This window comes from Lepisosteus oculatus, chromosome 6, assembly GCF_040954835.1.
Source record: "Lepisosteus oculatus isolate fLepOcu1 chromosome 6, fLepOcu1.hap2, whole genome shotgun sequence".
Classification (NCBI taxonomy): Eukaryota; Metazoa; Chordata; class Actinopteri; order Semionotiformes; family Lepisosteidae; genus Lepisosteus; species Lepisosteus oculatus.
The window spans coordinates 20,383,668-20,408,274 of record NC_090701.1 but is presented as its reverse complement, the minus strand read 5'-3'; the positions used below and the strand labels follow the sequence as shown (position 1 = coordinate 20,408,274).

Sequence of the window (24,607 nt, the reverse complement as noted above, 5' to 3'; positions counted from 1 at the left end):
TGCCTGCTAACAATGCAGATGCCACAACCAGTCTGCACATAAAACACCCCCAAGCATTGTGCACCTCGAGCTTAATATTATGATATGAATCATTAACAGTTGGTCCATGACGTTACACATCCATTTGAGAGAAACCTCAATCATCAAATGCCTGTGTCTGCACAATAAAAACATCTGGAATCCAGGAAAGCACACTGTGAAGAAACCACAGGTTACATACTGTAGCTTTTTAACCCATCTGTTGCCAGATTCACCCAAATTAATCATCACTTCTTGAGTGTTACAGTTTCACTCAGTTTACCTTTTATTTTATTACTTTTTTTTAATAGAACATGAAAACACTGGAAAGTGGCCCTAAATGTATTTTAAAACTGGGACTACAAAAAGTAAATTAAAAACTGTAGTTACACATATCTTGTTTCCAACTTCCACCTCCAAGTTTCAAAATTTTAGATACTGTAATCATCCAAGCATTTGGGTGTTCTTTAATTTTATAATTTCAAGTAAATCCCAGCATCAATTTATAGAACACAACAGACAGAATTCTTGCAAATCAAATTGTGAATGATGCTGAGATCAACCAAAAAATTTCCAATTTTTTTCTGTTTTTTTTTCCTCAGTGGCAGAGGCCAATTTCACATGATGTGCTTTAAATATACGATTTGTGAATGTCTCAGTCAAATGCTATTCTTCATCAATATAATAATAATCACATAATTCAAATTAAACATAAGAATATGATCTCTATTACAGTTTTTACTTGGTCATTGACCCAAGTAAGCAAACAATTATTTATATGTAAAAATTTAAAATAAACATTCACTAGAAGGAGTTTCCACTAGCATTATAAGTGATCCCATCATCCCCAACATATGTTTATGAACAGTTGTTCCTTCTTATATAAAGTTAAATGTAATATTTTATTTTCTTAAATTAATAAAATGTATTAACTGACACTTTTCATAGATACAATAATTCCTAAAACCGTTTTCCCCTCAGATGTGTCTTCAATGTCTAGCATCTTAAGAAAAACCTTATTGTACTAAAATAAATGTAATTTGGATGTTGAGAAAACAGCAATAGATATAAACTTTAAATGCAAAAGAGAGTGGCTTCAGAAAGCCAACAACTTCATCATCAATCCCACTGATGTGTTTGTTAAACACTAAAGCTCCTCAAATACCACTCAAATACCTGCTGCCTGCCCTGAATCCACAGTGCGATCTGAGCTACTTCAGGGTCTGATAACAATACAGCGAAATGTGGCTGTTGGAGATTGGTTAACAGATTAGTAGTAATTTCCTGTCTGAGTTCAGTCAAAATACGAGCCTGTAAGGAAATTAATTATGTTTACCTCTAGAGAAAAGACTTTACACAGGCAAGAAGCAATGATACCGATATTGTGTGTAACATTATCTTCTGTTTTTCTAGGTGAGTGAAGACCACACTTCTCACATTAGTAAATGCACAGAGCCTGCAACGTAGCTTTTAATACCTTTTCTCCGTTTTTTTTCTCAGTGGCAGAGGCAGCGGTGACTTTAAAACAAGAAAGATTAACATTGACAAAACAAAAAGACAAAACCGCCCGCATTGGGTGCAAAGTGGAAGGAACAGAGCTCAAGAGTGCATATATCCACTGGTACCAGAGAAAAGAAGGGGCCGCTTTCAAGAGGATTCTCTATGTGCCTGGAGAAGGACAAATCCAGGTTGACCCAGAATTCTCCGGCTTAGGCTTCAGCGCAGACAAGAACAGCAACGATAACACCTGCAGCCTCATCATAGAGAGAGCACAAGCCGACCACTCTGCTTCGTACTATTGTGCCTACTGGGACTCTCACAGTGACACAGGTGCCATTATCAGCCTGAACAAAAACTCTGTGCTCTGTGCACTTCCATTTTAATAATATGATATGAAACAAAGTCAAGAAGCTCAACGCAGTTATTCCAGAAAATTCAAATCTATGAAAGCTTGTTAATACAGACATCTGTATTAATTTCTCACTGAATCAGCAACAGAAACATTAGATTCTAAAAGATCACAGGGTGAAAACTACATTACAAATGTTTTCTGACTCATTAACCAATCTGTTATCACACTTTCACGTGTCTTTCATTATTAATGAAATGACTAATCCTGAGATTATCCTACTAAAGGTGCATTTCTGCGATTTTAATTCTTTTAAAATCTGTTTTTGAACTTCAGATTTTCATTTCTCGTATAGTTTGCATGATTGCTTTAACCAGCTGTAAAGCTGCAAACATACAGTAAACAGGCAATTTGTTTTCAAGTCTCCCTTTAAAAAAGCAAGCAGAGAAAAGTTCATCAAACCACCTGTCCTTTCCTGAAAGAGTGACTACAAGTTGATGGGACAATTCTCTTAGAATGTCTCATCTGTTGTTTTACACAAACCCTCTTTGAACTGCCTGAGGTCTACAGAGAACTGCAGTACAGTATTGTAATTAATACTTTTAGAACTTGCTGGAAACTGGAAAAAAATCTTAACCAAGAAAATAGAAGATTTTAGCTTTCTAGATAGTGAAATTCTTTCACAGATCTGATAAAGAATCAGATAATAAGTGTTAAAGAATCAGATAATACAGTATCTACTGTATAACCAGATGAATAGGTACTGTAGTGTTGATTAGAATTGTGAATCAATAGTAGTAACTGGGATTCATTCAGTCAGTTCATTATGCTTAGAAGCCTGATTATACAAAAACCTCAAGAGGCTTTTCTTGGTAGGCAGTTTCTGTGTCCTGGATTATAACATGCTGTGGTTCTGTCCCAGTGCTGGGCCTCACCCAAAGGTTTGTGAACCTCCTTTAAGAAGCAAGGGCAATCTTTTTCAAATATTGTTGAAATACCATGGCTATATGATATATATTATAGCTATATGATATGGCTACTAGCCATACCTACTGTATATACTGTACTGTATTATGCATATGGAGACATGAAATCAATAATATCACTGCTTAATGCAATACCTGGTACATTTCAACAGTTTATAAAATAATCAGTTATGGGACTTAAAGTAGATGTCAAATGTAACTTCTGATCTCTGATCACAGCGCTGACAATGGTTGCCATGTGGTAGTTAGAATCCCTTAAGTGAAGAAAAAAGCATAAATATTGATGATCTTCAGAGAGTAATTAAAACTTCAGTTCCAGTAACAACAGGAATTCTATTAATATTTCCTTTCAGTCTTCCACAACGTTTACAAACCACCTTCTGATTTCAAGCTAAATGCAAAATGTGCACAAGATCCATCCATTTCAGGGTGGTGGGGGAGCCAAAGCCTATCCCAGCAAGCAATGGGCACAGTGCAGTACACCCTGGATAGGACACCAGCCCATCGCAGGGCAGAAAAACAAACACAGACACACTCACACCAGGCCCGGTTTCCCCAGAAGCTAATTAACAAGTCAATTAACCTACCAGTATTTTTTTCAACTGTGGGAAGAAACCAGAGAACCCAAAGGAATCCCACATGATATGAGCAATATGACATGCAAACATAAAATGGCAAAACTGTAAAATAATAATGCACAATCTAAACAATTGCATTTCTAACATGCACTGAACATCAGGACCCCTGAAATACTGTAACATTTTTTCATACTGTCATCTCAGAATCTGCACAGTAAGATCTGATTTGAGTTATGGTCCTAAACTGACAAAAACAGCAAACCGTGGCGCTCAGAGATTGGTTGCTTTATCAGTCATTTCCTCTCTGAGCTCCATCAAAATAGTGAAGCATCTAAGGAAGTTCAGTTCTGCCCCTACATGCAGAAACCTTAAACCAACACGAAACCATGTTTTTAGCTTCATGTATCACATTGTCTTCTCTATTTCTAGGTAAGTGAAGATAAGATAAGATTGCCAATTAACGAATACAGCACTTAGGATCAGTGGGTGAACAGTATTTGCAGAGATTGGTGGCACATTTCTGACCTTCCTCTTTAACGACTCAATCTATGCCATTTCTCTGTTCTTGTTACCAGTGGCAGAACCAGCAGTGACCTTGGAACAGGACACATCGCTGACAAAGAATCAAGGCAGAACTACTCGGATTGTGTGCAGAGTCAAAGGCGTGGACCTCAGTAGTGCTTACATCCACTGGTACCAGAAGAAAGAAGGACAGGCTTTCAAAAGGATTCTTTGCATAGCTGGAGAAAACCCTGCTACAGATGAGGATTTCAGAAATTCAGGGTTTAGTGCAGAAAAAAGCAATACTGCTCAGACGTCAACTCTCATCATACGGCCAACACAGACTGACCATTCTGCCACCTATTATTGTGCCTACTGGGACTCTCACAGTGTTATAGATGCCATAGGCTGCCTGTACAAAAACCTGCCACTGGGTCTTAGCACAGAGACGTGAATGAAGCTCAGACACCTTAACGCAGGAGATCACTTTATGCTCTGACCAGTTCATATTTAATACAGTTGTCTGTAATTGCATTCCATTTAACCAGCAACATAACCTCTGAATTCCTGGAAATTATGTGGAAATACTGTGAGAAAAACCTCGGTTTTACCACCAACACATCTGTTACAGGTTTGTAACAGATTTCTTCTCACAATTCATTAATTCTTCTTACAAAATCATTTTTTCCCCCAGGTCTACAAGTCTATTCTATAACAGAGTTTAATGGATAGCCAAAATTAAAGGCACATTTTAATGCTCATTCTTGGGCATCTAGTTTTTCAAGAAATTTAGCAATAATGTCGTAACAATTCACCTTGCATTCTGAAGTCAAATGCCTCAGCTTTCTGCTAACATCCCATGTAAGGCAAATTATAAAAATGTTCATTTATTTATTTTCTGAAGGTTTTAGAGTCCACGTTATATCAGACTTTGTTAACCATGTAATGTTTCTGTCACAAAGGCTTCAGAAATATTTTTTGTGCTCTAGCACTTAAAACACTATTTCCTTCTTACAGTACATGCACTCACACATTTTTACATTTTTTATCCCTAGTTTCTGAAGACTGTATGGTAATTCCTCCTTGTGTATTTAATTACAAACACCAGTATTTAGAGATTTGGATGTGTGGCAATTGCCGTCTTCATTTACAGGCCAGTGCTGTGCCACATTTGATATGTCTTTTTCTTGAGTGAATGCAGTGGAAAGAAGGAGGGTTGGTTATGACAGGGATGTGACTTGTCCAGCGTGGTTGAACAATTCTTTGTAAGCGCTTGATTCCAACACCTGAGAGGGCATGGGTGGACACCTCTTTGTTCTGTGTTAAGTGTTCCCTTGTGCCCTGTGGTCTTATACAGTACCTAATCTACAGTGCATGTTGTGTTACCTGATACTTTCTGGTTAGTGTCAATTCAGAATCACTCAAGGCAAAATCTGGCTTAAATCCATTTAACAAAATGTCTAATGACACAATATCAGAGCAAAACATTCTGAAATGCAATGGAATTTCATCTTAGAATGATGAAGAAGACACCCTTTGGATCAGTGGATGAGCAGTATTTGCAGAGATCGGAAGCACCTCTCTGATCTTTTTATTATCTGGCAGTTGTAATGCATTGCAGATCAGTGTAGAAATATTTCAGTTCAAATTAAATATAGTGTTGCCTTGCAAGATTTTGAAGATAAAATCTCATTTGAACAATGGCTGGGAAAAAATACTCCTCCCCCCGCCCCCCAAGGAAAAATAACTTTTTAAAATACACTGTCAAAAGCCTGATTCACAGCCCCTCTTCATTTTCATGTTTGGTGGTTGGTCGGGCTATGTGAATCTGCTACACTACGTACTGTATCAGTGATCTTTTCCTGGTCTTTATTGCAGTGAATCGCTTGATCAGCCTTATGTTGTGTGCAGGGAATAGCTGTAAATTTCGTGTTCTTATCGTATTTTTATATATACAGTATATATTTAACACAACCTATTTTGCATTATTAACTAGGTGAACTATTTTAACATGATACCATTGTCTATGTATAATATGCTAAAATCAAGGATGAGGTGGTCTGCTGTATTAAGATGGATTTTCATTGCTGTTGGTTTTAAAAGTTTTTTTGTTAGAAGACAGCATTTTATGTCGGAAGAGATGGTTAAAAAGTAGGCTTTTTGGGCTTGGGGCAAAATTTTCGGTATACAAGCAATTATTTTGTATTTTATGTTTCTCAAGGACACTGCACAACTACAGTATGTTTTGGTATCACAGCTGAAAATATGTTTCATTTCAAATTTGTTTTAAAATCTGATCGTTTGATGAAAAAAAGAGACTTACTTTTAATCGGCAGTTAATTGAAAGGCCTTTCTCATTGTGTGACTATGTTAAATTATTTGGAAGTGGAACTAAACTGATAGTATCAGGTAGGTCTTCTACACATCTGTACGACTTACTCGTATTAATGTGCTGTAGAAATTGTGATATTATGACAAAGGTACTGTAAATAGTTGTTCTATTTTCAGCACAAAATTTAAAACCGTTGTGTGTAATGCTTTAGTACGGGGGAACAAGTACATACAGTAACATGTTGTCTAAACAATAATAAAGTTAACACGTGGAATATTATTATTATTAATAATAATAATCATCATCATCATCATCATCAACATCATCATAGGGCTTTGAGACCCTGATTCTGTTCAACAAACTTCCATCATTATTGTTTGGTGATATACCACTGTGGAGTGAGAGAGGGTGGTTATACCTATTATATAAAAATCTTCGGGCAAGGAACCAAGCTTGTGGTTGCAGGTAAAAATTATTTTTTTAATATTAATTATCGTTGAAAAGAAAAAAGAAACTGATTTAATCACTGAATGGCACGTGTACCTACAGTATAAGGTTTAATGTATTGATTGACAGAAAACTGAGTTTTGTATGATACGATAAGATCTGGAAACTACAATAAGGAAATTTATGGAATTATGTTTGTAGCCTACTACTTACTTAAAGTCCACAAAGAGCAAATCAGCTTTCTGAAAACACAACTTGAGTTCTTGCTAGTATTCCAAGTAAGAGAACACGGTGTATTGTAAAATGTAGATTGCGCAGGGAGCATTTCAGTATGTGTTGGACCACTGATAGTGTACATACAGTACAGTACTGTATAGAGCTAAAAGTAACCGAAATTAGTGGTTTACAAATAATCCCGGTAACATAGTCTCAATGTTGCATTCACCTTAATGGGTCAATTGTTTACAAACCAGCATATGGGAACCTGCTGATAGGCTACAATTTATTTTCTACATTTCAATTATGAATATTCGTCTTAATGTTGTATATTAATTCCGTTGTAATAGTGAAATATGAAAGACTCAAATCTGTTCGTTCCTCGGGTGCTGTTTAAAGCGTTGGGGTATTTCACTGTGTGGTGACATTTGGAGGTATCAGCTACAGTGTAAAAGTGTTTGGAGAAGGAACCCAGTTGGTGGTCTCAGGTATTAAGTGTTTTGTCATTATCCGTGTGCATTTAAGTAAATATTCTTCACCTAACGAAAGAAAGAAAAAGAAATACCACGGCGTATGTTCTGTCCAATAGGATTTATTCGGTTGTGACCGCTTAACTTGTTAAATTATAATTTAGTTGTAAAATAGACTGTACACATTCTAGTTCGGGGTTAATGTGAGTGATATCCAACAGACACAGTAAGCATGTTAGGTAGTCGTTTACTGTATGTCAGAGCGGGAGAAGTCAATGTCTTTGTGGGGGACTAAACTGGTAATGTACAGGTACAGTATGGCACTGCAGACTTCCTAGAGGCTCGGGCACAGACGTTTATTTACAGTATATGATTTTTGAACTTGAAATCACATCGTACTAGAAAATATGTGGATTTTTGTGTTAAAGATCATATTTGTCTCTCTTGGACCACAATTAGACTACATTCTCATATTACCATGTTTTACAACCGATGCACTGCTAGTAAAAAATCAGGACAATCATGAAGTAATTGCATTTAATATTATGAGTAGTTACTTTATCATTGCGTATCAGAACGAATCGTTTGATCGACTCGGGGATAAAACGACGGCATGTACTGCATGTTTACAATCGGTGATAGACCTAGAAATAAGTAATTTCGAGCGGTGCTGACGGTTATTGCCCTAAATTATCTCACTGTGGGGTGCAATCGGGCCGTAGCACTTATCTTATAAAGGTCTTCGGTGGAGGAACCAAGCTTGTGGTGTCAGGTACTGTATCAAACACTCATTATTTGTTATTTTTACTTTAAAAAAAAAAACATTTAAACTACGACTACGGATTAAATAAGGACATTCAGAAGGGTGGGAGCCGGGATCAATGGAAACTGCTATCCATGATCTAAATTAAGCTTTTTACCAATTATTATTTAAAAAAGCCCCATAAAGTTGCATCTCTACATCCCGAGGAATTATTATAACTAGAATAATATTATAGCTATTATAATTATTATATGGTGAAGTAGACACCAGCTTTTCTGAGGTGCAGTCAGAGTTATTGTATGCCTTAACATCAGTGTGGGAGCTGGCAAAGTCTTCGGAACTGGGACCAAACTGGTAGTGGCAGGTAATTTATCACATTGAAATCGTAATTCCGACGACACAGTACTTCTTTGTGGAATTTTGACGTTAGATTACGCTGAAATTGAGAAACAGTTGCCGACTCCGCGTGAATATGCAAAACGCCGATCTATTTGACGATCCTTTAACGCGGCAATAATGAGTTGGTGCTATTTGTTAAACTTTAAATTTAAATTTGTTAAAGAATATTTTTTTTACTATTGGAATATGTTTAAAACACGATTTTACGTTTTAGACATTTAGTAATTAATTGTGGTAGCATATTGTGTTGAAACAGCCTAAGTGCTTTATAAATTAAACGCATCAATACAACCGCGTTTTTGTTAGCATCAGTTTAAGACTATATTTTGTTAAGCGCTTTGTATTTAATTTGAAAAGAAGTCTAATAGCTCTACATACTGTACAGTACAATTTTCTCCTGCCTGTTTTCAATACATTTGTGAGTGAGACAGCTGATTTTCGATTCTTAATAGGTTGAAATTTCATAAACCTGTCATATTCGTTTGGTCAGCAACAAAATTGTTAAATGTCTTAACAACTGAATTGAAAATAACGGAGTGGTGCGATTTTCTGAGGCGTTCTAGACCCGTGGAATCGAGCGGTACTTTTTGTAATGGAATCGGCAACTGTGTTGGTGCATACGATATCAAGGTTTTTGGATCCGGTACAAAACTTATTGTCGCAGGTCAGTTTCATTTATTGAGTCTATATTCTCCCCGTTTAGAATTTGGCTTATGCTCTGTATTAGAAATGTGCACTTTAGTACTAAAAGATATGTAGCACTACAGTTTTTGTACAGCTAAGTGTAGCTGTGCGATATCAGTGGGTACAGGGTTAAAGTCTTTGGATCTGGCACCAAACTAATAGTCAGCGGTAAGTTTCTTTATCAGTTTATGAGAAATGAGAAATCAATGATATTTTGGTTTTATCTGAGTTGTCGACGCTGTCTTAAGACCATCTTGTGGACAGGCTGCAATGATCACAGAAAGAGAACAGGCTTCATACAGTACTGTATCATCTATATTTAGTCTATGCTAATTTCTATTGTTGAAAAATATTCGCAAATATTTTTAATTAATCTATATTAAGAGTGCATCTTGACAAGGAATTTAGAATAGAAAACATCCTGAGATCCGAAACCAAAACACGAGGAGACAGGTTTTAGTGCAATGTTATTTCTGAAACCATTTATGGGACAAAATATAAGAATCTTTAAATCTGAACACAATCTGTTAAACGTCTTTTGTCAGTGAAAATGTTTGCCTATGGACAAGAGTAAAATATGACATAATATGACAAAAATGACAACCGTAAAATAACGCAGAGGAACAACGCTGTAAGTACAGTGGTTTTTGCAGCTAATCTAGAGGGAAGAAACCTCAAGATGTGACTAATTGGCTATCCATTTTAATACTATGTTTACACTTTTATATACCCTTCTAATAACTGACAAATGGATGTATTTGTTTTGCTGTCGTTTTCTGTTATTGTAAATGTCCTGACAGCCGCATGATTATGGGTATGCTTTTAAGGTTTTGGATGTGGTAGACATGAGTTCTCTCGTGTAATTTGCATTTCGTACAGTAAGTCTGTCTACAGTCAGTGTTTCGAAGCTGTTGAGTTCAATTGTAAACTCTTCAGTACCTTTAGAATTGTGCCAGATACACTTTTCTGTATAGCCTCGTGTCACTGTGTGACAGCAGTGGCTACTGGATTAAGGTGTTTGGATCTGGCACCAAACTCATAGTCAGCGGTAAGACTGTTTTTCTATTTACTCGTTACAACTGAGAAATGTGAATTAATTCGTTAATCCGTTTCATGGTGGCATATATGCTATTCGGTGAATCCCCCCAAAAAACATTTATGCTCCTAAAATATGTCAAAAGTTATTTCTTTTAAACTATTGATACGTCATTGTGATCTAAAAGAATTATAGTCTATAGGCAATGCAGCCCCCCCACACACACACCCATATCATAGCCGTATACTGTACTGTACCTAACCAAATATGATTAATTTTAAAAACATGATGAATGTATTATAGTTAATGGCTACTCGCATTCATCGAAACTCCAAAGGTTTTGGCAGAGAAACAAAAAAAATTGGGTTTGACGAGTTTTATTTTAATCATTAAAAAATCTGTAAAATTACAGTAACCTTTAATATTATTTTCAACCTTAACATGCTTTTGATTTATTGAATGGAGTAGTGTATTATAAAAAGGAATTTTGGAATGCCGCTATGGATGATAATGCAAATTTCATATCTGAAATAGCAAATACAGCACAGAATAAAATCACTTTTTGAACTCTTAAAGGTTAACAGATAATGATATCCTTATAATTAACAGATTAACAAATAATTATATCCTGATAATTAAATCAGTAAAATTAAGACAGAACCAACTCAAAGACTGAAGGCAGTGGAGCCCTAGAGAGTTTACCTACAGTATCTGCGATGAACTATTGACAGTAGTTATTCAGCGTCTCCGTGCCTGCGAGAAGAAACATTATTTTTTCGATTTCGTTTATGCCCAATAAACATACCTTACAATTTATCAGTGCTATGATAAAACCACCTTGCCCAAAGGTATTAATGACCTTAGACCTTAGAGTTTATACAGTATGTTATTGTGCAGTGTTGATGTACCGTGAGGCTCAGGGTGGGTGAAACACTTTGGCTCTGGCACAAAACTTATTGTATCGGGTAAGTTTTGAAGCTTTTAAACTGTAGAATGCGTTTTCAGATTCTTAACATTTAATTACTCTTACATGTAAATTGACTTTTGACTTTAAATCTTCTTAGTCCTTGTGAAAGAAATAGGTGTACTGTTATTCCCAACTTCAACTAGAAAGTTTTAAGCATCAGTCAAAACGAATATACTGTACTACCTTCAGCTCAAATACCGTTCTTGAGTTCTTGTACTGCGTGCGCGTACTGTGGGAGGTATAAAGCACTTCGGCTCTGGGACAAAACTTATTGTATCAGGTACGTACATCCATGAATCTTTCAGTAAAAAGGCAGCGGTATTGAGGTGAAATATTTTGATTGGCAAGAATCCAAAAATGCGCGTAACCTTAGTTAAGAGGGTTAAAGTGAAGTACAATAGTGCCAGTTTCATTTAAAAGTATCCCCTTAAACCAAAATTAACCCAAAATTATAGAACCAGTCCTGTGAATAATGCGTTTTTCACTATTATAAACGTATTTTGTACTTTAAGATGCAAGCTTTAAGCTCTTAACCTACTGTTTTACATGACTATAAAAATAAACTACCAAGGTTTTCCCTTTTCACAATTTTATGATTTAGTTTATAATCTGTTACATGTACTAAATAACCGTTGGATTCGTGCATGTAAAGACCAACTTTACTAATTTCACTAAATATGGCTTTTTTACTAATACCAATTCGTTATAAAAATATTAAAAACATGAAGTACAGGTGAAATAAAGGAACGTTTCATAGATGAAAATTTGTCATAAAAATGAACTGCAGATTTTTAAAATCAATTTTAAACGGACGAAAATGTGTCTTGTATGGGTTTTTTTTAAATTCACTGTCCATACATCGCCTTATAACATGTTTATTTGGTAAGGTAATCTAATATTATCTCGAACACTCCAAAAATACCCGCACGCAACTTTGTAAGGGACTAAAAACGTTAACATTTTTGTACTACTGCGTGTTGTGATGACACAAACATTGCATTCTTAATCCACTTACAATTATATACAGGTAGCTCGTAGAATAAAGAAAGAAATAGCGAGTTCTGCAATGACCGAGAAAAGGGCAAGCAAAATATTGGGTGGTACAGTATTTGTAAAGGTCTTAGCTAGCGTGCGATAGTGGTGTCTATGCCTATAAGGTTTTTGGATCTGGTACCAGGCTTATTGTCAGCGGTAAGTTGACTTATTTACTTTTCCCGCACATCTTCGATATAACATAATCAATAATTTATCCTGTTACACATACATTGTCAACAATCAGTATTATGGGTGACGGACTAACTTGGAATGACCAGGAGGTCTGTCGCCGAAATAAATTACTGCACTTAACACAATTCCGAATGGATGCAGTGGTAGGCAATACTTTTTAAGGCTTGCACTTTTCAAACTGCCTAGTCAAACATAAGAAATAGATGTAAATCTCAAAGAGAAAATTATAAATACCATGCATATAGCGTTTCGCTTAGAGAATGTACGATGTACAGTAGGCTTATCTATGAAAAGGGACTGAAAGTGAAGTGAGGATGAAGTGACTAAAAGTGATGTACAGTACTTAATTAAGTGAAGTGATATACATAAATATTGAGATGTTTCTAATTGTTTCGATTTTTTTGCACAAGATAATTATGTATAGTACATCTTAAACTATTTTTCAAAGAACTTCAGGCTATGTTGCACTTTTGGTATGTTTGATGTTTGATGTTATGTGGTATCTTTTCTATTAACAAAGGTTCACATAGCATGTACTGTAGGCTACTGGTAATAACTTCAAGAGGATAGGGAAAAAACAATTTGGGTAATTGGGTCTTCGTTATTGTCAACTTCTGTATTCTGTTACGTCCCAGTAATTTCAGAACAGCGTAAACATTCACGTTATTTGAATAGTTTTTGTAAGTGAGTGCAGCACTGTGGGGAACATCAAAGTCTTTGGATCTGGAACAAAACTAATTGTTAGTTGTAAGTATTACTTTTAACTTCAATTTCTGCAAATAGTTAGCAGGCTGAAATTGTGGGAAGACTCAAGACACTGGGAGCAGTCAGGTATTCCTGCAACGCAGTGAAACACTGTGTAAAAGCTTGGCCGTATCCAAAAGTCTATGGAAGCGGTACAAAGCTTGTTGTGGCTGGTAAGTGTCAGTTTAGAGAACAAAATATTGGACTAAGGATTTTGTTTTTCGTTTCTGCTTTTTGTGATAATTAGGGTTTATTTGAAAAGGCAAACGTGTTGCATGTTTTGATAAACCTCTGGGTTGCTGGAAACGTTTTTTTGCTTTGTTTTTAGAAAATGGAAATTTAATCATGGATAAAGACGATAACTGTATATTTGCACCGTAAATTGTTCCAATATATAAACAGGCGGTGATGTCGGAAATTTAGGACATTTGTTAATAATGTGATTTATCTTTAAGAAATTCAATTTAAAACTTGTGACGTATTTTTTGTTGATTGATTAGTCAGCTGTATTATTAAGCCCTTGAAATTTGACTCAGTTTATCTAAACTAAACAAAGTAAATCTAGACATCTATGTACTTGTACAGTATCTTACAAAGGCATTATAATGCATTTGATTCAGTGCCATCACATATGCATCTGCAGTACCAGTGAGAAAAATGCAGCATTTCCTAAACTTTGCTTTCTTTTTTATAATGTAAGAAACTTAGTTTTCTATGGAAGTTCTAGTTCATAGATCTCAATCTGATTAATGTGCCTTATGCTGTGACTGGAACTTTAGACATACTGTAGATGAAATCAGACACTTGGAGATTGTGTGCCTGAGTGAATGTGTAAGCTGCAGAACTAGCTTCGTGAAACTATTAGATTCTACATATTGCCTTTATTATTACTTTGAAGTACTTTGGTCCCAGAGTCCCAGAGAAACATCATAATTGAGATTGTGTGGATATAAGTATTCATTTTGAAACGCTGAATGAGTCTCTGAGATTTTAATGAAGATCGTTTGAAGTGTAGAACTAATCTCTTCATTCCATTTAAATAATCCTTTTAGAACAAAGTGCATCTCTGTTAAAAACTACATGTACATACTGTACAGTATGTAACACCCAAAGCACTGAACAACCACTATACCAAAGGTATATCAGGGACAAAGACTTTGATTTTGTATATTCTTTGTAATAAAAAAAAACACATGCTTTCCACTCAATGGAACTTGCAGACAACACTTTTAAACTTAATTTATTTAATTAAACTTTAGGAGGCAGAGGAAAGCTGTGTACCCATATATCAGTAACCCAGACCTCGAATCTCAAGCAAATATTCAGGGGTACTGTGCACATGCAGGGTTCAGTTTTTGCCCTATATGTTGAGACTGTAGGACAAATAAAACACTGACTCTGGCATAAAACCTATTGTCACAGGTATAGGTTCAACCGTGAATCTCCTTATATTCAGGTATTAAAGCTGGGTGGTACTTTAAATTCTGTAACTAGAAATCAAATTTGAATGTACAATATCTTATAGTTTTTGAAGCCATAACAATGTAAAATTATGATATTTCACTCAAAAACAATGGTTTTTGTACAGTGAACAAATAGTGTGGGATCCAAGGAGTATTTGTTAAAGTTTTCGGCTCAGGAACTCAGCTAGTGGTATCAGGTATGTTTTCCCCTTCATAGTGTTTTTTTTCACAAGATTCCAAAATGTAAATTCTATGTTTTGTGCACTTTATTTCTATACAAGATTTTTCATGTTACTAGGATGTAATATGGAAATGCAGTACTGTTTTATTTGTATCTGAACAAATATAAATGTATCAAATTAAGAGTACATCTAAACCAATTAATTTACTGTAAAAAACAGTTTCCTCCTCCTTCACCTACTGTTATTTTTAGAAATAATAAATGTCCATATGTAATTTGAAAACGAAATCATTGATTTATATGAAAACATATCAAACATAATACAACGTACAGTAGCTTATATAAAAACTGTACCTATGTCTAGTTTGAAAGTAATTTTTGAGTATTTTGAGTATTTATAACAATTCTCACGTTTTATTGAATAATGGAGCACTACCAAAAAGCATTGATATCCCTTCTTAAAAAACGTGTCAAGCTATCAAGCTAAGGGCTGCACTTTATATTTGTATTTTCTAGACAGAGATTATTGTCATTAATATATCAATTCTTTGAGAATTCAAAGGAAAGTTACAACAGTTAAGTGCATACAGTAGAACTCACTAAAGACATTGTAATCTTGTGAGAACAGGGAAGAAAATCTTTGGACCAGGAAGGTTGTAATTAAATACAGTACTTAACACTTAATTTGATCCCTATACTAATTCTTATGTCTGTACAAATTAGTGAAACTATTTTCCAATATTAGCAGTTACTGTGTTTATATGGAATGAAAGAAAAATAAAAAAACAATAACAGATGCCAAAATACTGTTAATATTTTCACTGAAGTGAAAGTGAACAAATCTCCATTTCTTTTTCAGAATTGAAATTGTAGGAAATATTCAATTGCAGACTAAAAGGTATTATTCACCACACATATAAATAACACATTATGTACAGTACCTTAGAACATAGAGAAATTGTAAAAATTGTATGATTTTAGAGTGAGTGTGATTGATGGATAACTTAAATTCTTTAGCCTTCTCAAAAGTGCTAGACTTTTGAGTGTCAAATAAGCAACACTTTATTTTATCTCATAAGCACACATTTGCTCTTGTCATTAACAAACTAGCATTTAACGCAAGGACAGCATATATAAAGGTTTTGTCAGTATTAAATGTGTAATATATTTTGAAAGTATAACTGAAAGTATGTTTTTTATTTATTAATTTATTGTATGCACCTAGAAGTCTCTGCTTGCCATGTTTAAACACAGGCAGACAATTAAAACTGCATTGCTTATTGTTTTCTGTCCTTTTGAATTGACATCTTGTTAAGGACCCATCTTGTTAAAGTGTTTTGTTACTTTTTAAATGTAGCCTTATTTTCAATTTGCATAAAATTTGATTTAGTCTATTTTGCATATAAGGCGATTTAGTCATAAATTGTTTTTGGAAGAACATGCATATATATGTTTATTGTTTGTGCAATTTTAATGTTTTTGAATATACATTAATATTCCTATTTGTGAAATATAGATTTTTTTTTAAAAAGCAAGGACGCGTTTCATTCCCATTTCAATATAAGAATTGCAATCAGGCATAGTATAGCCTATATTTAGTGTTAGTGATAACTTTAACCAACCTAACTGTACAAATTAAGAGATACAGATTTTGTTGTGATTTTTTAAAACTGCCCAAATGTTTTAACTAGTCTTACCTTGCAAGTCTGATCAGGGAAATTTGCCACAGTATTTATGCTATAGTATTCACAGAATTTAGTGAATTATTTTCTCATATTTGCATACACATTAGTTACACAAATTAGTTCCTAATTGCTAAGTAAAGATCTGGCCTTTGAATCCTTTTCCAAATTAATAGTCTTCCAAGATGTTACTACAATAACAGACATCAGCACACGCTGTTTTGCATTCTAAACTAACTGCTGTCAAAACAAAGGACATCAAAGAAACATTTTGCTTAAGAGACGGAGCTCGCAAATGTTTGAAACTACGGAGTAGTAGAGCACCCTGCAATATGTTCCGGGATTCGTCAATAAACATTAGTTAAAAGTTAAGTTAATATATACTATAGTTAAGGAATAATGAGCTATACATAAAAACTAACCTGCAAATCTAATAGAATAGCATAAGTTTGCAGTTGTTGCTTTCTTGAACATGGCACTTAGAAATCTGTCAAATAACAAACAATTTTCTAATTTTAATAATAACTGTAATATGTTACGGGCACCATAGTGGTGCAGTAGTTAGCATTGCTGCCTCACAGCACCGGGACACTGGGTTCAGCTCTGCACCTGGGGTGCTACAGTATCTGCATGGAGTATACTGTATATGTTCTCACCGTGTTGTGTGGAATTAATCAGGTGCTCTGGATTCCTACCACTATACAAAAACATACTGGGAGGTTAATTGGTTTCTAGATAAAAGTGGCTCTAGTGTGACTGTGTGCGTGTTAGTGTATGCCCTTTGTTGAGCTGGCATCTCATCCAGGGTGTATCCAACTTCACGCCACTTGCTTGCTTGGATAGGCTCCAGCTCTCCCATGACCCTGAACTGGACGAAAATGCAAGGATGGATGTGTTGCTCATTTTATTTGTAAATCTAACAGCTAACACCATGGCAATGCCTGAGTCATTTACTTTCCAGAGGTTGGACGGTTTCTAGCAGTTAATGGATCACCCAATGTATGTTAGTTATTCTACTCCATTGGGGAAGAAGCTGACTGTAGAGGACAAATAACGTTGTTGCAACGAAACTTTAAACTGCATTTTAATGAGATGTGACTTGGTTTTGTCTTAGATGAATTTGCAAATTGTAGTAAATAAATAAATACATGTCTTTGTATAGTACCAAGCTCAATATGTTACAGATTATGAAGGTTAATATGTATACATGTACGGTATGTGTGCCAATATACAGTATATTAATTGAACTGATAATATAAAGAAATTCAGTGTCCTAACAATGAAGACCATAATTGTTTGGAATATGAATTGCTGTGCACAATGTTTACTTATCTGGTAAAGCTCACTACATTTACTTTAAAATGTAAATTCCATGAGCTATCTAAAAATAAGAACAGCCAGACACAGCAAAATAAAACCCTGAATCAGATTTAGAGTCAAACTTTCCTCTTAATATTTCCATTTCCTTTGTCTGGAAAAATTGGGAAACATTTGGCTCCTAAAATATCTATTGGTATATTATTACCACTGCTTATAGACTATAGTATATAACATGTCTAATAACTTACCCCTAGCTTCTGCTTTAGTTTTTGTTTCAGTGTTTGTCTGGAATATAAAACAAAAATCAAGTACATGTTTAGGTCTATACGCCCAAGACCTAACATGTTATGTCTATCTTGATAACACGTTTTCTCAAATATCCTTTTGTGATTTGGTGTAAAGTGCTCAAGTGTTTGGATCAAAGATCCATTCTAAATATCCAATACTTCAATAATGTAGGTGTTTATATTTTACATAATTTACTGCTGTTGATTTAGTTGACATTTACTTTAAAATGAAGTAAAAAAAATGACATGCTACTCAAAAAGATTTAATACAACATGCATTCAGGTATCAAATAAAGATAAACGTAAACATCACAGTGTTTACTTTTATATTTATTTTTAATTTTAGATTTGTATTCCTATATTTTAAACTCTTTTGTTGTGCATATACTGTACAGGATCAGCACTTAAAATCAACCAAACTGTCTCAAATCAGATAAGTGCAAAAAGTGTCCATTTTCTACACTACATTGATGTTCATAATTTTATTATTAATAACGTTATATTAACATATTGCAGCTGATCCGCCAAAAGCACCAGACCTCACGGTTTATCCACCTACACCTGTGGAAAATGGCAAAACAGCAATGCTCTGTCTGGCAAGTAATATGTTCCCAGATGTTGTGGAATTTGACTGGAAAAACCAGGAGGGTCAAGGCGACATACAATCTGTGAAAGACAACGACAATGAAGAAGTAATACCGCAAATGAAGATCAAAGATAAAACTGTCATCAGTCTGCTGATAGTCAAACAAGAACGTATCAATAATAATAATGTTAAATATTATTGTAATGTCAAACATGAACAGCCTACTGATAAAGTAGAAGTCAAGAAGTTTGCAGGTATGGTATACCATTATTATATTTTTCCAGAATTGAGAGTGGTTAGAATTTTTTGGCCATTTTCTCAGAACAATAGAATTTGCTTAACACACTTTCTCAAGAAATGTTATATCGAACGTGTAGTTGATTAAGCCTTACACAAAAAATAAAACATATACTGTAGGGCATTTACAGTGCAGTGAATGGCTAGCTGTTGTTTTTTGTTGATTCTAAAAATACATAAAATTGTTTTTTGAAAACAAACATGACTGCCTCTGCAAGACAGATAAAAGACATACTTAATAATTCATTAAAGACGTTAATGTGCTTTGTGCTGTTCAGGGCAGGCATGCATGAGTTGTATGATGATATTAAGCCCTCTGAAAGTTAAGTTTAATTTTCATTTCCAATATTTTCTGTTGGTGACCCAGTGAACAGTAAAGATGGAAGAGCTAGGTTCCAACCATCTCAGATCAGTTATCTTGCCTATACCTGTAAATATTATTTTTCTCCCCTGGCATCACGCTGTCTTGTATGTCTGAAAGTTGAAACATTCTAAGCATCTTACTATAGAATAAATCAATATTTGACCCAACAGAAGAATATGGATAGAATTAACAAAAATATGTGTTTCAGAGAAAATGTTTTTCTTTTTCTCTTCTAGAAAAGAAACCTGATCAAGATAAAAAACCTGAAAGTTCAGGTTCTTCAAAAAATGAATGCCCACCAAGCAATGCTACATCAGACACTGCAACCTATGGTAAGCTTTCTCTGTAGTAATTCTAACCATCTATTTTCTAACCACTTTATCTTGTACAGGGTGGTGCCAGGCCCAGAGCCTATCCCAGTATGCAATGGGTGCAAGCAGGGACACACTCTGGACAGGAATCCAGTCCATTGCAGGGGCACACACAGATACAAACTCACACTCACACCAGGGCCAGTTTTTCCAGAAAGCCACCTACTAACACGTCTTTGGACAGTGGGAGGAAGCCGAAGCACCAAGAAGAAACCCACATAAACGGGGCGAGAATATTCAAACTCCACGCAGATAACACCCCAGCAACTGAAACAAGGGGCCCTAGTGCTGTGAGGCAGCAATGCCAACAACTGCGTCATTGTGCCACCCTCTGCAGTTATAAACAATCATAATTTACCATCTTAAATGACAACACATATCTGATTCTTGTTCTGCTTGCTTTATGCTGTCTTGCTTTTTTAAGTACAGCCTTAATTCAGTAAAGAGAAAAGACTATGTTGGTGATAGTCCTTATTTTTTTACCTGGTATATTCAAAATAGCTCTTTAAGTAGTTTGGTCAGATCCTAATGAAAGAAACATTGAGGCGAAAATGTATTAAAGCAGTGTTGTTCTATCTTGCCTGGCTGAGGAATCAGCAGCTTAACTCAAATGATTTGGCTGACAGAACCCCCCCCCACCCCCTCCCTTTTCATGAAGAATTTGCTGGACAGCTGCTACAAGGATGAAGATGGGTGCCAGGAGGGGTGCAAATACAGTAGCTTCAGTGATGATATACAGGATATTTATATGCGGAAGAGCAGACGATGGGGAGATTAGGATATGACCTTCTCCTGAACTTCTGTTTAAAAACTAAAGGAATATTGCTTTTCATCTTTTCCTTTATTTCAGACTCCTTACAATTCACGGGGAATTTTAACATGGCGACGCTTACCTACAGCCTCTTGATCCTGAAGAGTGTGGCGTACTGCGGCATAGTGTCGTTCCTCATGTATCAGATGAAGTCTACAGCAGGAATGGCCACGCGGAAGGGTGTGCCGTGAGACAGTAACCACACTGAACAGCCAGCGACAGGACAAGAAAGCCACTGTAGTTTGTTTATTCACTTTATATGCTTAGAAATGACTTTGCAGTGCCCAGCTTCATTTATATTTTGGACAGTCTTTAATGTTCAGAGAATAGATTAATTTCTTTTTTTGAAATACATTTTGAATGTTCTCCATACCTTATCTGGTATTGTTCTTCTAACGTAGCTTGTTTATTTCAAAGCTCACCAGACATTGTGAATAACATTTATTTTAAAGAAGCTATATTTGCTATTCAGATCTTGTGGCAACCATATATTAGTATAGCATAATGTAATGTAGACAAATTATTATGTATAGGTAGTAGTATCAGTTACTCCAAAGAGCAATTTAATTTCTTTGACTTTGACAAGCCACAATGCACTGCTTTCAAATTAATTCTATTTAACATTTTAATGTTTATGGATTTAAACAAATAAAGTCTGGTATTTTGTTTCACATTTGTCCTTCTGGTTCTCTTTAATTGAGCTAGGGCTAGATAGTTTTAACTGCACAAAACATTATCAGCACATCTCACACTACAAGAGCAATGACACATTTCTAATACACAAAGGTCTTAGAAATGAAGGAACTAACTGGTTAAGAAATAGGCATCGTACTTCAAACCAATAATTGTTTATAAACTATATAAAGTTCCACTTCATTTTCCAGCTTTTGTCCTATTAACATATGACTGCTGAAACTCACTACAAATTATATTAGGTGAAGGTCTAATTTGCTAATTCAAAGCTGATCAAAACTAACATTTGCCTTCCCAACTTACTGTTACACCTAATTTCACTGTTTCTGAAACTAGCTGGTCTCTCACACACACAAAAGAGCTTACAATGTGTTATAGAAAAAAACAAACAGAAGAACCTCAAATTTGGAACAAGTAAAATTTACAGCAGGTACTATGTGAAAATGAACTTGTAGTTTCTTACTGGCTAGACAGTTAAATTCATTATTCTCAAGTTCAGTAATGTGGTTAAACATTAAAAATGATTAAAAACATACAATGCTATTTACTTCCACTGTACAAGTTGAAGCAGAAAGCACAGATACATTCATAAGCTTAATGTCCTACAGTATATGGAGTTTAAACCTTTTGAGTTTTAAACAGAGTATGAGGGGACATGACAATAGTATTTGGAATCTTCAAAGGCATCTACAGTCTTCCCAGTGAACTTTCTCAAAAACGTGAAACAAGAACCCCAATTGTATTTTACAACACAATTGTAAAATACACGGTAGTGCATTTAAAACTGACATCAGAAGACACTTCTTTATCTAATACAGTAGGTGGTGAGAATGTGGAACAAACTACCCAATCATGTTGTTGAAGCCAGTACCCTGGGATCAATAAGCAGCTACTAATTATAACTGGGACCAATAAGAAACTACCTGGATTGGTTGAATGACATCCTCTCATCAGTAACCGCTTCTATGCTCTTATGAATCTAAACTGAGCAGAAAGCATAATAAAATACACCCCGGAAAAAAGCTGGAACACCTCTAGGTGCTGAATTGGTTTAAAACGTCAAGCCATGCACTTGAAAAATTCAATCCACAATACATAATAATAATTATTCCTTGCATTTACGTTCTATATCATCTTTCATCCCAAAAAGCTTTGCATAAAGGAGGAGACTATCCACCACTAAAACGCACCTGGTTGACACACAGCAGCCATTAGGCACCAGATGCCCAATTATGCAGCAGATGGGGTGTAGAAGAAAGAATTTACTCCACCAATTGAGTTAAGGGGTATTCTTGTTAACAGTACGTTTAATGAAGAAGTAGTCAGAACACTGATTTAACCTCTCATCTGAAGGATGTCATTTCCAGCACCCTAGAGAGTCACCTTACTGGGGTGTTGGTTTCAAAGTTGAAGTCCAGTGGAAAGAGCGATACCTACAGGTCCTCCAATTCTAGCATCAACCTAATCTTCCTTGGAGGCCTTTGACCCCAGTAATTGACAGGCTTAGCATTAACTTCCGAGATTTGACAATAGCATGGTAGAAGAGTAAATCACATAACTGTAACAAAGTACACCCAGGATGTGTTGTATTATCTGTTTACAATGGAAATTGAGTGATTAAAAAAAATATTAATGAACATAGTCCTTAGAGAAAGACATGCCACATAAACTATGTTCGTTCATTTTTTTTATGTGCTCAGTTTAATTTTATAACGACCACAGTTTGATTTCCTGCCAAAATTATAATCTAAATATAAGATCTTAAGTATTAAACTCAGTTTTAATTATATACTGTACCATTGTGTTTAGGAAGATAGAAAAAATGTTTATAAAAAATACTTAAATGCAAATCTATAGAACAGATGATGAACTGCAAGGAAATCACACTATACACATTATATTTTCCGTTTTCCTCCCTGTAATATCATCATTCTTGTCAGCTTTAACTATTTCTGTGGCTGCAATGCATAAGACTGCATAAAAGTGTCACTTGTAAAAAAAAACTTTAACGGGTGCCCCGATTTACAAAGAAATACTGGTACAGTAGGTTAATTGTTTTATGGAGAAACTGACCTTGATGGGAGTGGGAGCGAACAGTAGGTTTGATTTCACAGTAACAGGATAAAATGACACACTTCATACAATTTCTATTATATGCAAATAATAATCACATAATAATTTATACAGCACTGTGTAACACTCAACTAAATAATTATTAATTTGCAAAGAACTTTAAATCCCTAATACAGATATACACATTTTAAGCCTTTTCCACCTACTGTATAAATAAACTGCAATAGTCAGTTAAAAGCAATTATATGATTATACATATTAAAATAGTGAACAATAGAAAACTTATTTCCAAGGTTTTAAGATAATAAATATCAGAACAATGAGCATTGTACTTTAAAGTAAGTGTAAATAATACTGTAAACTGTAAATGTGCTAGGACTGTGATAATATTGAATTATTTGAAGATGAAGAAGAAAATCTTTCTCTGCTATTAAAGTGTTCTAAATACATTCTTCACCTCCCACCTCACCCCCCCAAAAAACCCATAAAAATTAAAAGAGACGATTAACTTGCTTCAATTGCAAAAGCGAATTGAACAAGCAAGGTGGTGGAAAATGTGGTAAACTTGCTCAGCACACAATCGCTTGAGTTTGATGAGAAAGATAATACAGCAGTTTAACCACACTTTGATCTGGGTGTGCTTAATTAGTCGTTGCAATGTGTTTGCGGATGTTTTTTTATTGGCATATTACTGTTATTTGTGGGTAGGCTGCGGAGTCTGTTCACAAGAACGCGCTTGAATCGGGCCAAAAATGTCGTAACGGAAAAGCGTGTTAATCTTGATTAGCTTCATCAAAGTCATGACATCTTTTGCTACCCTATATTGGCACTAGTTACAGCATTTATTTATGAATAACTATGGTGCATTATTAACTTGGAAAACGAACACTCAACAGATTATACCAGAACAATACAGCATATATACTGTGTATAAGCATTTACTTATAATTTATGATAATTAATAATACTTGATGGAGAAATTAAAACCTAATTAGCACACCAAAAAGTAGCAAATAAAAAGTTATTTTTTTTATACTACAGTAGGAGAAAGCCAGTTAGAAAGCATTATGTGAACAGATGTGATTCTTGCTAATTAGATTTCCCCAAAGAAGAAATGTGAACTGAAATATGAGAGTAATTGTCATAAGCAACAGTCAAAACAAATCTTTTATATTGTAATCATTGTTTAATTAACATTTGGTCTTTTCCTTCCGTACATCAGAGAGCAATTAGGTAGGACACACACCAGTTCCAGTTACAGA

At 34.9% G+C, this 24,607-nt stretch overlaps 1 gene segment (V, D, J or C); it reads left to right on the top strand.

Annotated features, from left to right (window-relative positions):
* Positions 1-10,189: 10,189 nt before the first annotated feature.
* Positions 10,190-21,250, top strand: LOC102686216 (T-cell receptor gamma chain C region C10.5-like). The segment is given in 4 exon segments: positions 10,190-10,291; positions 18,667-18,990; positions 19,634-19,729; positions 20,619-21,250. Coding segments are annotated over 3 exon segments (504 nt in total).
* Positions 21,251-24,607: the final 3,357 nt, after the last annotated feature.